The sequence below is a fragment of the Rhincodon typus genome, chromosome 12 (assembly GCF_021869965.1).
Source record: "Rhincodon typus isolate 14 chromosome 12, sRhiTyp1.1, whole genome shotgun sequence".
Classification (NCBI taxonomy): domain Eukaryota; kingdom Metazoa; phylum Chordata; class Chondrichthyes; order Orectolobiformes; family Rhincodontidae; genus Rhincodon; species Rhincodon typus.
The window spans coordinates 286,892-303,401 of NC_063343.1; the positions used below are offsets into that span (position 1 = coordinate 286,892).

Sequence of the window (16,510 nt, forward strand, 5' to 3'; positions counted from 1 at the left end):
TCACTACTGCTACCTTTCAAATCTGCCTGCCAGCCCCTCTTCCCAGTTTGGCCTTGGCCACCATGGTGCTGTAGTTTCCCCTCCAGTCATCCACCCCTGACTCAGTCGTGTTGGTCAGGAAATAGGCATCTGAAATTTCATCTGTTTGATGGCTCCAAGCAGTCCTGGGTTTTCTGGACCTGTCTTTTTTTTTAAACTTCTCAGGGTATCATCATCCACTTACTTACCATCCATACACTCATCCTTGCCTGCCAGCCACAACATGGAGTGACTATTCTGTGGTACAACTGTTCCAGAAACCGCTCTGGTGTGCAGCGAAGAGAGGTGATGCTCCAAATCGGCCACATGTTGGTTAAAGACTGCTATCCTCTGGCACTTCATACAGATGTGACTGTCCTGGATGCCTTGTGTATTCAAAGCATCCCACATTTTACATGCCACACATCACAAGCTTTCCCAGAGTCTCTGTCATCTTTACTGGGCAAGATGATGCACACTGCTGAGGCTCTGCTGTTTCTAAGGTATAAATTAGTTTGTAACAGACCCTCTTTCTTTGTGAGGAGGAGGAGGGAAGGAAACATCACAGTAATTTACTTCGAGGATCTCGGGGTGGGGGGAGGGGGGGAATGCAGGCAGAACAGAAGTATTCACTAGACACTTTGAACAAACAGCTAAGGAGCGTAAGTAACTTTTTTCAGGGAACAGGTCTACATTTAATCCACTGGTTTCTATTTCAGACGATCGGTGCTGCCTTTGTGGCCAAGCTCATCCATGTTGGTGAAAAGGCCATCACACTTGGAATCTGGGTAAGCTGATGTCTTTAGTTCTGGCATTGTTAGCAAATCAGGAAGGTTATTTTGGAGAGAGGTCCAATGTGCTTTGATTGTGGAATCAATTGTTAATTAGTGTTCTGTTGTGTAGTTGTATTTGATGTCGACACTCGTTTGTGTAATCCCACAAGTTTCAAACATGCAGAAGTTAGTTTTTGGCCATCTCATTAGTAAAGGTAAATATTATGGAATTCCTGAAGGGTTTTTTTTGTTGAGCCTGTTTGAATATCAAGTTATTGTTGCTCAAGTGTACAAATCAGCCTATAGCAGTTGAGTGTTCTGATGAATTTGTACATAGAAATAGTGTGAAATAAGACACGTTGCAAAAGATATCTGCCAATGATTATTCACTACTTTTTCAATCCTCTCCCACTGCTGCTGTTCGTTGAATACACATTTAGTTTTATTTGTTAGTGGTTTGTTGGCATCGTTGGCCATGCTAACATTGCCCTGGAGTTGATGAGCTGTCTCCTTGAATGACTGCAGTCCTTGAGGTATAGGACCATCCAGAGTGCTGTTAGGGACTTTCACAAGTTTTGAAATATTACCTCCTCTTACCCCTCTTCATTAAACCCTATCAATATAACTTCCTGTTCCATGCTTGCCCTGTGCATGCCTGATGTCAGGGTTCTGACAGGTTTTGATTGCAGTTACAAGGTAGGGAAGGTATTTGAAAATACCCAAATAAGTATTTGGTATACTTTTTTGTAAGCAGTGGATGTATTTTGTTCCCTGTCAGGACACTGCAGGGTCAGAACGGTATGAGTCCATGAGCAGAATCTACTATCGTGGAGCCCGAGCAGCTGTTGTTTGCTTTGGTAAGAAATTTGCAACTGCTTCTGCTTGTTTTTTTTTTTTTTTTTTTTTGCTATGTGGGTGCAGAGAATCATACTTTGTAGAGGACAATGAGGAACTAGTCAGCAGGAAAAAAAAACAAGTGAGTCTTGTGGCTTTGCTGTTATTCACTATTATAACCCACCACAATTTTAGATTGTGCAGAATCAAAACCTGTGCTGTTTTTAGGGACAGTTTGTTTTACATTTCCTAAATTCTAAGTTTCTGTAGCACGCCAGCTGCTGAGTTTCATAGTTGGTTTCAGACTTGGTTTTAACTGGAACAGTTCCACTTTGTCAAGTTATCCAAAAAGGAATTTAAAGAAAGATGTGATTTTAAACTACCCCATGATGAATGGCTTCCAAAGCTTCTGCATGGGAGTCTGACTTAAATTGAGGGATAACATGGGAAGATGGAGTTGAGGCAGATGATCAAGCATGTCATCTCATTTAATGAGATCATGGTACAAGGGTCAACTGATCTACTCCAACTTCTATTGCAGATCACATCAAATTAGTGTCAAAGTTATTTTTGAGGAGGCGACAAAGATGCTTCAAGAGGGTTTAGATGTTGAGTTTTAAAATCTGGTAGATGAGTACACAATGCAGAGAAATGTGACATTACTTATTTTGGTAGGAAAACAGGACAGTGGAGTATTTCTTGAATGCTGAGGCGCTTTGGAATTTTGAACTTGAAAGGGCCCTGGGTTCATGAGTCACTGGAAGTCCACGTGCAGATACAGTTACGCTGACCTTCATTACAAGAAGATTCAAGCATAGGAGGAAAGAAATCTTGGCAATTGCCATGAAGCCTTGGTGAAATTGCACTTGGAGTAACTTTGTGTGTAACTCTGGTCCCCTTATCTACAGAAAGATACTTCCCATAGAGATCCCTGGGATGAAGAGATTGTTCTATGAAGAAAGACTAAATTGGGTCTTTATTCTTTCAGAGATGGTTAGATTTAAATTTACAAAATTCTTAAAGCTCAACAGGGTAGATGCAGGCAGAATGTTATTGGTCTGTGAGCCAGGGTTGCAGTGTCAGAATAAAGTGCAGGCGATTAAGGACTGAAATGAGGAGGAATCCCTTCGCTCTGGGTAGTGTTTTTGGAATTTATTGCCCATGAGAATTCAGTGCTGAACTATTGTCTTGAACAGCTGCAGTCCCTTGGGTGTTGCTGCACCCACAAAACTTGCTGGAAGGACATTCCAGGATTTTGATTCTTCCGCAGTAAAGGAACAGCACTATAATTCCAAGTCAGGATGGTGTGCAGCTTGGAAGTGAATTTACAGGTGATGATCCCATGCACCTGCTGCCCTAGTCCTTTGATAAGCATGATGTAAATGAGCAGTTTGGAAGATGCTGTTGAATAATCTTGGTGATCCGTTTGCAGTGCATTTAGTAGATGGGTCTGTTTTGATTGCACAGTCTCTACTTGAGCCATATTGTTACTAGTGTTCGTGCAAACTGCATAACTAAGGAGGATTTTAAAGTGGATCACATTTGGAAAGATGTGGTAAATCAAAGAACCATTTGAAAACAGGCAAGTGTTAAGACTGGAAATGGTAGACCAACAATTTACTTAATACCACTCCTCTACTGATCATTAATTTTCCTGAGTTCCTACCTCACCTGTTTCCTGGTTGAAAACTGCTTCTGGAATAGTGTACAAATCTAAGAGGGAACTTGTAGAAGACTAGAAGCTAGAAAAAGAGTAAAAGATAAAATTAAAGTCGCTGTATCTGAATGTACAAAGCATTCGAAGAAGAGTAGGTGAACAGTGTGCAAATAGAAAGAAGTACGAAGGATCTGGTAGCTATTACAGAGATGTGATTCATAGAATCCCTACAGTGTGGGAACAGGTAATTTGGCCCAACAAGTCCACACTGCCCCTTGGAACAGCATGCAACCCAGACCCATTCCTCTACTCCTGCATTTCCCATGTCTAACCCACCTAACCTAAATATCCCTGGGCACAATAGACAATTTAACATAGCCAATTCACCTCATCTACAGATCATTGGACTGTGGGAGGAAACTGGAGTACCTGGAGGAAACCCACGCAGATGTAGGGAGAATGTGTGAACCCCACACAGTTGCCCAAGAGTGGGATTGAACCTGGGTCCCTGGCGCTGTGAGGCAGCAGTGCTAACCCCTGAGCCACTGTGCTGCCCTTGATTGCAGGATGACATGGGTTGGAACTTGAATCATGAAGAGTACAGGACATGGAAGAAGGACAAAAAAGTAGGAAAAGGAGGAGGGCTGGCTCGCAGTTAAGTAATATCAGCACGATAGAGAGGAATGACTTAAATTCAGGAAGTTGAGATGAAAAATAAGGGCAAGAAATTACTTGTGGGAGCGATGTACAGGGTGCCTAACAGCTTGATTTGAGGGGCACAGGGTGGATAGGAAGCCACTTGAAGGGCTAATAAGAGTGACATAATAAGATCAAGGGTAGAAGGTTTAGAGGGGCTTTGGGGGAAAAACTTCACCCAGAGAGTGGTGGGTATGCACTTGAGAGGGTAGTAGAGGTAGAAAACCTCTCAACCTTCTAAAAAGTATGTGGTGTGGCATGGTGGCCCTGTTATTAGCACTGATGCCTCACAGTGCCAGGGTCCTAGATTAAGTTTCACCCTTGGGTGGCTGTCTGTGTGGTTTGCATGTTCCCCCTGTCTGCTTGGGTTTCCTCCGGTTGCTCCTATTTCCTCCCACAGTCCAAAGATGTGCACGTTAGGTGGATTGGCTGTGCCGAATTGCCCATAATGCCAAGGGATGTGCAGGCAAGGTGGATTAACCATTGGAAATGCAGGGTTACAGAGATTGGGTAGGATGGTGGGTCAGTGTGGACTCAATGGACCAAATGGCCTACTTCCACATTGCACAGATTCTGTGAGCACTTGAAATGAGCCTAGTGTGGGACTAGTATAGATAGGTTGGCATAGACTAAATGGGCCGAAGAGTCTCTTCAGTTCTGTATAACTCTATAACAATAACTGCACGATAGGATCAAGAATAAAACAAAAAATAATTAGTACCATGTCATAATGGAACGGTGATAATCATAGAAGGCGTTAATCGGCACATAGACTGGAATGGTCAGATCGGAAAAGATAGCCTCGAAGTGGAATTCATAAGATTCGTGTTCTGAAGAATGGTCGTTGGACCTGAAATGTTAACTGATTTCTCTCCATAGATGCTGTCAGATCTGAGATTTCCCAGCAGTTTGTTTTGTTTCTGGTTTCCAGCATCCATGGTTCTTTTGGGTTTTGTTTTTGCTTTGTGGAATTCATAGTAGTTTTGGGAAAGTTGCTTTGAACAGCATGTTCTAGAGTCAACCAGAGCAGGTTATGCTACACGTGGTATTGTGCAACAAGTTAGGGTTGCTTAATGGGTAGGAAGCTTAGAGGGCTAAGAAGTAAAGGCACCCTGGGAAGTAGTGTCCATGATGTGATTGAATTTTAAATTTGTTTTAAAGGAGAGGGGAATGGGTCTGAGACTTTTTTAAAAGTCCCGTGCAGTTATGAGGGCATGCAAACAGAGCTAGCTAAAATGAACAGGAAAATTAGGTTAAAGGATAAGGCAATATAAATGCAGTGGTGGACATTTAAAGGGAGATTTCAGAATACACAGTAGATACATACCAACAACTGAGAGAATTTCATGACGTGCACTCTCGATCCTTGCTTAACTAGAATGCTTAAAGGGAAGGTAAAGCAAATAATTGTGCAAAGTCAGTTGGAAGATCAAAAGAACTGGTCAGTGTATGAAGCAGAGCAAATAAAATCCAAACTTCCATCAATACTACTTAGAGTTAAAAGTGAGTGCTAGTATTACAGTGAATGAGTCTGAAGAATTAATAATGGAAAAAAGGTGGAAGAAAACTATTATATTGCATCAGTCTTAACTATTAGAAGGTGCAAGTAACATCCCAGAAGCAGTTTTAATCAGCAAATAGAGGTGAGGGAAGAACTTGGAAAATTACAATCAGTAGGAAAGTAGTATTGAGTAAATTGTTAGAGCTATAGGCTGACAAATGCCGGTGTCTTGATGGCCTTCATCCTAGGATCTTAAAAGAAGTTGCTGGTGAGGTAGGCAGTGCATTGGTTTTAATTTGCAGAAGTGCCTTTGATTCAAAATATGTCCCATTAGTTTGAAAGATAGTAAATGTAACTCTTTATTCAAAATGGGATTTAGATAGAAAGCAGCAAACTAGAGGCCAGTTAGCCTAATGTGCTTTAAGGAATATTTTAGATGTTATAGCAGAGCATTATGTTTAAGGTAATCAAGCAGAGTCAATATGGTGTTGTTGTGGAAGCGAAATCATGTTACTGCAATCGATTGGAATCTTGAGGTATTACATGCTATGGATGAAGGGGCACCAGTGGATGTACAGCATTCAGATTTCAAAGGTATTTGATTACAGTTCCACATCAGATTTTAGCATGGAAAATAAAATTTATTGTAAGGGGTAGCACGTTTTGCATGGAAAAGATTTTGGCTGGTCAACAGGAAGCAGAGTAGGTACAAATTTTTTTTATATTGGCAAGATATCACAGGGCCTCAACCTCTGTCAGTTGACCATGATGAAGGGATGGAAGATATGGTTGCCTAATTTGATGACAAAAGATAGACAGGAAAGTAAGCCAAGGAGGACGTAAGTCTACAAAGAAGCATTGACTGAGTGGGTGAAGTTCTAGCAAATGGTTTGACATCAGGAAATGTGAAGTTCTCCACTTTGTAGGAAGCATAAAAAGAAACATGTTATCTAAGTAGTGAGATTGCAGAGTTCTGACATCCGAGATCTGAGTGCCCTAGTCCATGAATCTCTCAGGTTAGTCTCCAGGTAATTGGTAAGCCTAACAATGTTATCATTTATTGCAAGGGGAATTGAAACAAATGAGGAGGTTATGCTTCGGTTATATCGGACACTTGAGACCACATCTGGAATACTGTGTATAATATTTTAGGAAAGATGTAAATGCATTGGGAGCAGTTCAGAGGTTTATTAGACTAAAACCAGATTAAGACGAAATGTTGGCCAGGCTAGGCTTGTAGCTCCTGGAGTTTGGAAAAGTAAGAGGTGATGTGATTGAAACAAAACCTCTTGAGGGGTCTTGATTGGACACACATGAAGGACATTTCCTCTTGTTGGGGAATCCAGAACTAAGGGTCATTGTTTCAAAATTAGATGTTACACATCTCAAACAGATGCATGTTTTTCCTTTGAGGAGCCTAAGTTTTTGGAATTATCTTCCAGAAAATATGGTGGAAGTAGATTCCTTGAGTATTTGGCCAGAGTGGATTGATTCTTGATAAACAAGAGGATTAAAGGTCATTGGGGTAGGTGAGAAAGTGAATGAGAGGTTACAATCAAGATGAATCAATGAGCCATGAGCTTACTGAATGGCGGTACAGGCTTGAGCTGAGTAGCGTTCTTTGCATTGCTGTTATGCCGACTCATCAGCTGAAGGTAGATGTAGTAGGTAATAATCAGCAGGAGGTTTCCTTGTTCCTTCCTTCCTTTATCTGAAGCATCACACTTCATAGAGTTCAGTCAATGTTGAGGACTCCCAGGATGATTTCCTCCTGACTGTGTTGACTAGGCTGCATTGCAACATCTATTCTCAGGTGCAATCCAAATACTGATGGGCACAGGAGTTTTGAACCTGTTCCATTCCTGACCTTGGCTGATTTACCTCTTCATTTGACCTAGTGATCCTGGAATCCTCCATGACCCATATGTAGTGGATACCTGATTGGCATCATTGCCAAGCAGCCCAGAACTCCTGGTCTCAAGAAATCTGACAGTCATCGGATTATATCATCACTGCTCTGCATACAGATTCAGTCATTCTTCAACAGATGGGAAGAGCGGTGTTGTCTCCACAATGAGATACTTAAACTTTTGTGATGTGGCTGACTGTATACCACGGTGCTGCCACATCTCATGGATCTGTCCTGCTGGTGGGACAGGCCATAATGATTGGTGTGAAGTTTGAGATTGATAAATTTTGAAGCATCCAGGGATAGTGCAAGAAAATGATTTTGATGTAGCACATCAGCCATGTTCTTATTGAATGGTGGAACTCAGTTGAGTGGCCTACTGGAGCTACTCTTTCTACTCTTTCTTTCAATGCTCTTTTTCTTATTGTCCAACCATCTGACAATATTAGAGGATGTTCGGTCAGTTCAAGTGACTCGATTCACTGAATTGATTCAAAGATGATTTCGTAGAACAGCATGATCCTGAGCCCAGAATGCACTTTCTAACATCTTAATTTAGGTGGGTATCAGATATTGCACTAGGATCTGATGTGTAGAAATATTTCAGAGGCTGATCCTCTCGCTCTAAAGCGGTTAGGAATATTGTGAATTGTTAAAAGTTTTATGTCCACTTCTATAAAATATACTGGAGTAACTGTTTACTTGGTATATTTAAAGATGCAACCTGTCATGGTCAGAGAAACTTGTGTGCCCTTGAAGAACAAGAATTTATTGACCTAAATAATAGGCTGAAACCCTTCAAAGTTTTTTTAATAATGGCTGCTCCGATTTTGGGTTTAAACATGATTATTAATTGGCTTTTCTGTCTTCCAGATCTGACTGACAGTAGCAGCTATGCAAGGGCTAGATTCTGGGTGAATGAAGTCCGGAACTGTGAAGAGGTGAATTTTGATTTTAATACGGACGAACCGGCTTTAATCCTTGCTCTGCTGAATAGTCAGAGCTCTGTCTGTCATTGGTTTCCAGTAGTGGGTCAGTGTTTTGATGTAACTAATTTGCAGAGAGCACTATGATCTCATCATTATTATTCTGGCTCTGTAGATTCAGAAAACGAAGCCATTGCAGTATGTATTACATCTCATTTGAACTGCGGCTTCAGTACAGTAATCCCATTCGGCGGGAATCACTGGCTCTGCTCTACGTTGGGTTTTGTGTAGTGGAGGCTGTGGGTTCTGTATGCTTTAGCATTTGAGATATTTGCGCTTTTAAGTTATGGGACCAGCCAGTTTGGGGTTTGGTTACTGGATTTTCACAATGGGTTTTATTGTCTTTAGAATCTGGTGAATGCATTTACAGTACGAGTTATGGGTGGTTGATATGTTTTGAGGTTTTAAGTAGTGGTTTTTCAGTGTGGCTTCACATTCTTATGTAATTTGGAGTTTGATGTATAGCTTGAGTCAGGTTTTTCTTCTCTTTCAGCATTGTAAAATTTATTTGTGTGGAACCAAAAGTGATCTTGTCCAGAATGACCGCAGCGCACGGGGAGTTGATTACCATGATGTTCAAGATTACACAGATGGTAAATTAACAAAACACTCCCTGTTAATGTTGTTTTAGTCAACTGGCAAGGAAGGAGATAGTAAAATTGATCTAGTCAGGCTTTAATGATTAGGGGTTAAATTTCCTAATAGTGAGATGATTTTATGCAGGTGTTGGCCCGTGAAGCATCTCTGGTTTTTTTTTAGAAATACAAGAAAAGTACAAGGTTTTAATCACTTGCTGAACCAGGGTTATAGGGGCATACATTAGGCAGTGAGAAATCTCAATCCTGGTCCAATCTAAATTAAGGCAATTGTGTAATGGATAATGAAGAGTTAATGCAGTCATAAACATTTATTATTTCCTTGAAAGGCGATACATATGGAAGCAAGTAACTCCTGAAATCAGTTGAGAACGCACTTTACTAATAACTGCAAGTGTCCTCTCCTGCCATGAAATTTTGATATTACCATTTGAAAGGTTCTAAGAAATTGATATTCCACACACTTTAGTAATTTGTCTCACAGGGCAAGCACTTTCTACCCTGAATATGAATGTTCTGTTGTTTTCCATCTCCAATAACTAACCATTTGGACACAATGCATTATTTTCAGTATTTCAAAATCTGCAACCTATTTGCTACAAACCTCTGTTGCTTTGTAGAAAATATAATAGACCCAAAACAAAGTTTTGTTCATAGTGACAGCCCAAAAACAGACCCTTCAGTTCAACTAGTCTATGCTGACCAGGTTTCCCCAAATTAAACCTGTCCCACTTACCTGCATATGGCCCATGTCCCTCTAAACCTTTCCTATTCATGTACCTGTCCAAATGTGTCTCAAATGTTGTAACTGTACAACATCTACAACTTCCTCAGACAGTTTATTCCACATACGAATCACCCTCTGGAAAAAGTTGCCCCTCAAGTCCTCTTTTAAATCTTTATCCTCTCACCTTTAAAAATATGCGCCCTAGTATTGAACTCCACCCCCCCACCCCCCAAAAAAAAACCCTAGGGAAAAGATCTTTGCTATTCACCTCATCTACATCACTCATGATTTTAGAAACCTCTTTAAGGTCAACCTAAGCTCCAGCTGAAGAAGCCCCAGGCTATTCAGCCTCTCCTTATAACTGAAACCTTCTAATCCTGGCAACATCCTAGCTCTGAAGTGTCATCTGGACTCGATGTTAGTTTTCTCTCTCTCTTCCATGGATGCCCCCTGACCTGTGATTTCCAGCATCTTTTGTTTTCAGTACAGATTCCGGCATCTGTACTAATTTGCTTCAACATCCTAGTAAATCTTTACTGAACTCTCCAATTTTTAATAATATTCTTCCTATAGCAGGGCAACCAGAACTGTGCACAGTACTCCAAAAGTGGCCTCACCAATGTCCTGTACAGCCTCAACATGATATCGCAACTCCTATACCATACTGAGCAATGAAGGCAAGCGGGCTAAATGCCTCCTCACCATCCTGTCTATCTTTGGCCGCAATTTTCAAAGAACTAAGTACCTGAACCCTTGGGTCTCTATGTTCGACAACACCACCGAGAGCCTGACCATTAACCATACAAGTCCTGCCCTTTTTTGTTTTACTGAAATGCAATACCTCGCATTTATCCAAATTAAAACCATCTGTCTTTCCACAGCCCAATGGATCAATTGATCAAGATCCTGTTGTAATCTTAGATAACTTTCTCCACTGTCCACTATACCACCAATTTTGGTATAATATACAAACTTACTAACCATTCCTCCTAAATTTTCATCCCAGTCATTTATATAACTGACATTGCTAGTCACAGGCCTCCAGTCTGAAAAACAACCTTTCACCACCATCCTCTGCATCCTACTGTCAAGCCAATTTTGTATCCGATTGTCAAGCTCTCCTCGAATGCCACGTGATCTAACTTTACTACTCAGTCTACCGTGTGGAACCTTGTCAAAGGTTTTACTAAAGTCCATGTAGACAACGTCTACCACTCTGCACTCATTGAGTTTTTTGAGGATGTAACCAAAAAGATTAATCAAGTTTGTGAGACACTATTTCCCATGCACAAAGCTGTGCTTTTTTAGTTCCACATGGGATGTGGGCACTGACTACGCCAACATTTATTGTTCATTCCTAATTGCCCAGAGGGCAGTTGAGTCAACCATGTTACAGTAGGTCTGGAGTCACATGTAGGCCAGACCAGGTGAGGGTGGCAGTTTCCTTCCCTAAAGGACATTAGTGAACCAGATGGGTGCTTATGACGATAGGCAATGGATTCATGGTCATCATCAGACTCTTAATTCCAGATTTTTAAGATTGAATTGCCTCCCTGATGCTGACAATTCCTAATCAGTCCAAATGCATGTAAATCTCATCTCTCAATCCCCTGCAACAAATTACCTACCACTGATGTCAGACTCACTGGCCTATAGTTGCTAGGTGTTTTTTTAAAACCGCCTTCCTTAAATGAAAGCGCAACATTAAATACCCTCCAGTCCTCTGGTAACTCACCCTGCTGTCTAAGTGTCCCATGAATCTGACTTGATATTTGCTGCAAGCTTAGGAACAGTGGATAAGTTTATTTTTTATTTGACCCTCTGGCTACAGTATATGCAAAAACAAGACTTGCAATAATACCTGTCACATCAAAATATGCTACAGTCAATTATCAAAGATTTAGTGCTGTGCAACAAATACAACAGCAAGTTGATTGCATTAAGTTTGCATGTCAAGCCATAAGATGTATCTAAAATAGCCCAAAACTTCCTCAGTACTACACTGGAGTTAGCCTAATATGTACTGAGTGCAAATCTCAGTATTTCTACTGTAAGTGTCCCTGATAACTATTCGTATAGATACCACTGCCTAGTATCATGGCACAGTGGCTCAGTGGTTAGCACTACTACCTTTCAGCGCCAGGTACCCAGTTCAATTCCACCTTCTGGCGACTGTGGAGTTTGCACATTCTTACTGCGTCTGCATGGGTTTCCTCCCACACTCCAAAGATGTGCAGATTAGCTGGATTGGCCAAGCTAAATTGTCCATAGTGTCCAGGGATATTTAGGTTAGTTTGGTTAGACATGAGAAATGCAGGGGTTGGAGAATAGGTCTGGGTGGGATGCTGTTTGGAAGGGTGGTGTAGACTTGTTAGGCTGAATGGCCTGTTTCCATACTGTAGGGATTCTATGAAATTGAATGGTGCTTTTATGGGGCCTGGTAGTATCCTTAGCTTTGAGCTAGGAGGTCTGGGTACAAGTCTCACCTGCTCCAGAGATGTCATTAACATCTTTGTTCAGGTTGATTAAAATATCAAAACAGGTTGATTATAAAATACCTGAATTGTGTCTGTTTTGAGTGGTGCAATTCAGTATCTTATTGCAACAGAGTAAAAAGAAATTTATATGTTTCACCAGTCTCGCCTTAGTACTTCTGAAATAAATCTACAGCTTTACGGCATTTTTTTCAGCACAGGTAAACTAACCTGAGTTCCCTCCAAGAAGAGGAAATGTCCTGTTCGTTAATAAGTGTTGGTTGATAATGTTAGTTTGTTGACATTGCAAAATAATTATGGAAGTGGCATTTGACAATGAGCACACTGTCTAAGCCAAAGGTTTAAAATGTAACTTTTTTTGTTGTAGTCAGCCTTGGGTAAGGTTAATCTTACTGGTGACTTCAGATATTTGACAAAAACAGCACAGTCAGTTGTCAAAGTGCAATTTGAAGAAAGTAAGTAATGCTTTGTTTTGAGAGATTTTCACTGAGTCATGTGTAATGTTTGTTTTTTTTTAAAGAGATCAAAGCCAAGCTTTTTGAAACCTCCAGTAAGACAGGCCAGAATGTGGGTAAGTTTCTATTTTCGATATCTCTGTCACATCATATCTCTGCTATCGCCCTTTCCTTCTGAGAGGCATTGGAATAAAGTTTGAGTATTAGAGGCATAATGGAATCTTGAAACAGTGTAAGGTTTTATAGTGACGTTTTGGATGAAGATTGGAGAACTTTGCAATCAGACTGCAATGAGGAATTGGGAGGTGGCAAGAAATTTGCAAAAGCACGAATACGCTGAACCAAAATCCTTTTTGTTCTCCTCTTTCAGATGAACTGTTTCAGATAGTAGCAGAAGATTATGTGAATGTAACAGCCTTCCAGGTGATGACAGGTAAATAAAATAGGAATTCAGGCTTTATCGGAAACCAACAGTCTGAAAATTGACTATTTAGAAGGATCTGGGCATTCAGTTTGAGAAAATAAAGTCTGGGGTATCTACTATGTATTTTTGAATGTCTCATGGTCTGTCACTTTAGGTTTTGAATGGTCTTAGGTGCTCGGTGTGTAAGTTTTAATTTATGACCACATCTGAGGACTAGCTGTCTGAGGATTCACTACGAACATTAGTACCTGATGGTCCATGATGTTTTCCATTTACAAGTAATCATAAGGTCTAAAGTATAAATTTTAGTATATAACAGGGTGTGGGTATTTAATGAATGAGAGAGTTAGTAAGTGATGAGGTCTGGATATTCTTTCTATTGTCATGAGTCTTATGTACTACTTTGTGTTCTTTGTTCTTAGAAGGTGAAGAAGCTGTGAACCTGGCTGAGAAGAAGAAATCTACTTACTTACTTAGTTGTTGTCACCAATAGCATCTGATTTGTAAAGACCCATTTGCCAATATTTTAAGGAGGAATTGTACATGGATTCGCTGGACTGAAACTCCTTATTCATAAAACTGTTGCAGTATCATGGTCTGAGACATGAGGCTGGAACCATTGTGATGTGACTAGTGGGAAATTGCAGTGTCCAAATGACAGTCTGACTCTTGAACTGAAGTGACCTGTCTTGTTGGAGTACCACAATCAGCATATTTCTGAACTTGGTGCAGAGGTTGTCTCTGGGCAGTCCTCCTTGCACGGTTAAATGTCTTTGGCTTTTTATATTTTAGAACTTTGCCAAGATTTTGTGCATGACCTACCATTTTTGCCTCTTCTGGTTTTGTGATAATTTAATTGTTTTTGTGTTGCCCACTGAAAGTGGTGGCAGATCTCAGGAGCGTTCACTGCACCAAGCAAAGGGACTTGCATCTATTATGCTACATCCATGGTACCTAGGATTCAGCTATCCACGTCTGTTGATGGTAATATCTTGCTGAATTTTTAATGTGCACGTTACATTTTGACTTTTAGCACTCCTGCTCAGCTGTTTCACATTGAACACTACTGTTCCAGAATAACTGTATTAATGTGGGATTTCAATTGCCTGGTGACTGTCCTTCCAAGACTATCTCTGAGCAGTTGCTTCCAGTTTTTATTCATGTTCTCTTCTGGTGCACAATGTTTCAAAAATTCTCAAATAGAACTTTATTTCAAATCAGACTGTACTGTCTGGATTCTTGTCTTGCTGTAAATTCTTACATATTGCTGCTTCATGGTGTAATGCTGATCAAACTAGCCAGACATGAAAGATGGGCAATGCTGACTGTTTCATAGTGAGGGAAGAGGAAGTTACAAACTGTATAGAAACATGATGTACAGGAAATAAGGTATATGTGATATGGAGTATGCTGATTGCAGTAACTTTTTTGTCAGACACACACACATGACTTTATACAATGAATGATCTTCCATTTTAGATGTTTGAGTTCAAAAGTGTGGCAATAGTGGAAGACACCAACACCTAATGTTTGTGCTCTGACTCTGGATGTAAGTTTGGTGGGCTGAGAGTATTGTATGACGTGGGGTTACATGTTTAGTGATCAAATTTTATTGCCATATAATATGGACTTTACATTTCATAGTTAAGAACTACTGTGGCACTGGCACTGTCATCACTGTTTTAGTTGTAAGTATTCTCTTGCACTGCAGTTCCTTAATTCTCCTAATTACTTGGTTTGCACAGTGATATTCAGCATTATAAGCAACATGACATCTCATCCTAGTACCACTGGCCATGCAAGTATTGGCAGCAAATTTAACAAGAGTGAAGTTATTTGGTTGACCATTACCAATCACAGCTGGAAGTCACTAGTGCAGGACGCATGGCTGTAGACACAGATTGCACCTCTTTTAACCTCATCTGGTGACATTTAACATGAGAAATTAACACACATTGTGGCTTTGTTACTGTAATCCTTCCAGCACCAAGAAATGTAATTTACGTTTCTAAATTCTTTATTTTCACCTTTCTCTCTTTAATGTTTCACTCATTCTAAAGTGACAAGGAAAAGCATGCAACTGTCTTCTGTGTGGTGTCAGGTGCAGGATATCGTGTCCAGACAACATTTCCCAGCCTCCTTTGGTTTAAAGATGCTCGCTTCAACAGCTAGCTATCTGAATCATGACAAATACGCACTTCATTCTGAAATTTTGTCAGTAACAAGTGTAATATCTGAATTGAGCTCAGTGTGGTGTACAATTGTACATTGGGGAATAGATGGTATTAAGAGTTTTTAAAAAATCATGTCCTATTTTGCATTAATTTGAATAGGGACTTCTCAAATTTGGACCCAAGAAATATGTGAAAATATTTTTTGATTTGAAAACAGATGGTACATCACAGTAAACTGCTTAATTTTAGCATGTTGGTATTTATATAACTGAGGTGAGATTCAGATTCTGTAACTAAACTTCCCATTAGAATGGTTTTTGACTTTACGAGAACTCTCCACTCTTATCAAATTATTGATGCATTTAAAGCTATACATGCAGAGCACTTCTGTTCCTGTAATGCGTGGAAATGTCAAAGATACAAAGCATTATTTCACAGACAGGAGGAAAAACTTGACAGCATTAGTGTGATTTGCTGAACCAAACGCAAATGAATTAATTCACACCTGGTGCAGAACACAGGCATGAATATAATAAATGCTGCTGATACTAAGTTAATGCACTGTATTGGAAATATTTTGTCATGGTTTCCAAAAAACACTTGCAGGTTCAGGGAATATTTCCTGAATTGTCACTGCTGTATTTTCTAAATTGGCAGATACACATACTTGCAAGACACTAAAATGCTGCCTCACTGGTGTGCATATTTGTTGATTGAAGGGGAAACTTGTATGGTTGAGTCACTTTAGAATATAGTTCAGCAGCTTGAGGTAATTCAGGGGATCATTCTTTTTATACTTTCTATCATATTTTGTGATTAATGCCTTAGTCTGGCTCCACTCAGCAGGCAAGCAAAAGGTTCTATCATGGCACAGGTGGTAGGAGGCACTAATTTTTCTGATCAAAGACTACTTTGTCTTTATGTACAAGTGATTTCATTACATTTTGGAAACCCATACTTGGTGCTGTGGAGTCGGTGTATCTTGTAACACTGGTCCTCTGTAAATAAACCTAATAAAGGTGGTTAACTATTACATCAGTTGTATACACTAACATCTCTATTCATTATTTGGATCTTGTGTTGAAACTTTTATTACAAAGTCATTTGATTTTAATGTAAAAATATTAAATGCACAAAGCTTTAACATTTACTGCTTGACTTGAGAGAATTGCTTTATTTGCAACAATTGACACTATTATATTTGAGAATTGGTATTTTATTTTTGTACTTGCAGATGGACTCTCTTGCATACCCTAGTCAAGCAG

General features: G+C 40.0%; 1 protein-coding gene across 2 annotated transcripts in view; it reads left to right on the top strand.

Moving 5' to 3' along the window:
• Positions 1–16,395, top strand: part of rab24 (RAB24, member RAS oncogene family) — a 29,692-nt gene extending 13,297 nt beyond the window's left edge. For both annotated transcript variants that reach the window (XM_048603743.1, XM_020533415.2), the window contains exons 3-9: positions 738–806; positions 1,570–1,648; positions 8,262–8,329; positions 8,868–8,967; positions 12,713–12,763; positions 13,018–13,080; positions 13,494–16,395. In XM_048603743.1, the coding sequence (XP_048459700.1) occupies positions 738–806; positions 1,570–1,648; positions 8,262–8,329; positions 8,868–8,967; positions 12,713–12,763; positions 13,018–13,080; positions 13,494–13,564 (501 nt within the window). In that variant the 3' untranslated portion in view covers positions 13,565–16,395. The remainder of the gene's footprint in view (positions 1–737; positions 807–1,569; positions 1,649–8,261; positions 8,330–8,867; positions 8,968–12,712; positions 12,764–13,017; positions 13,081–13,493) is intronic.
• Positions 16,396–16,510: the final 115 nt, after the last annotated feature.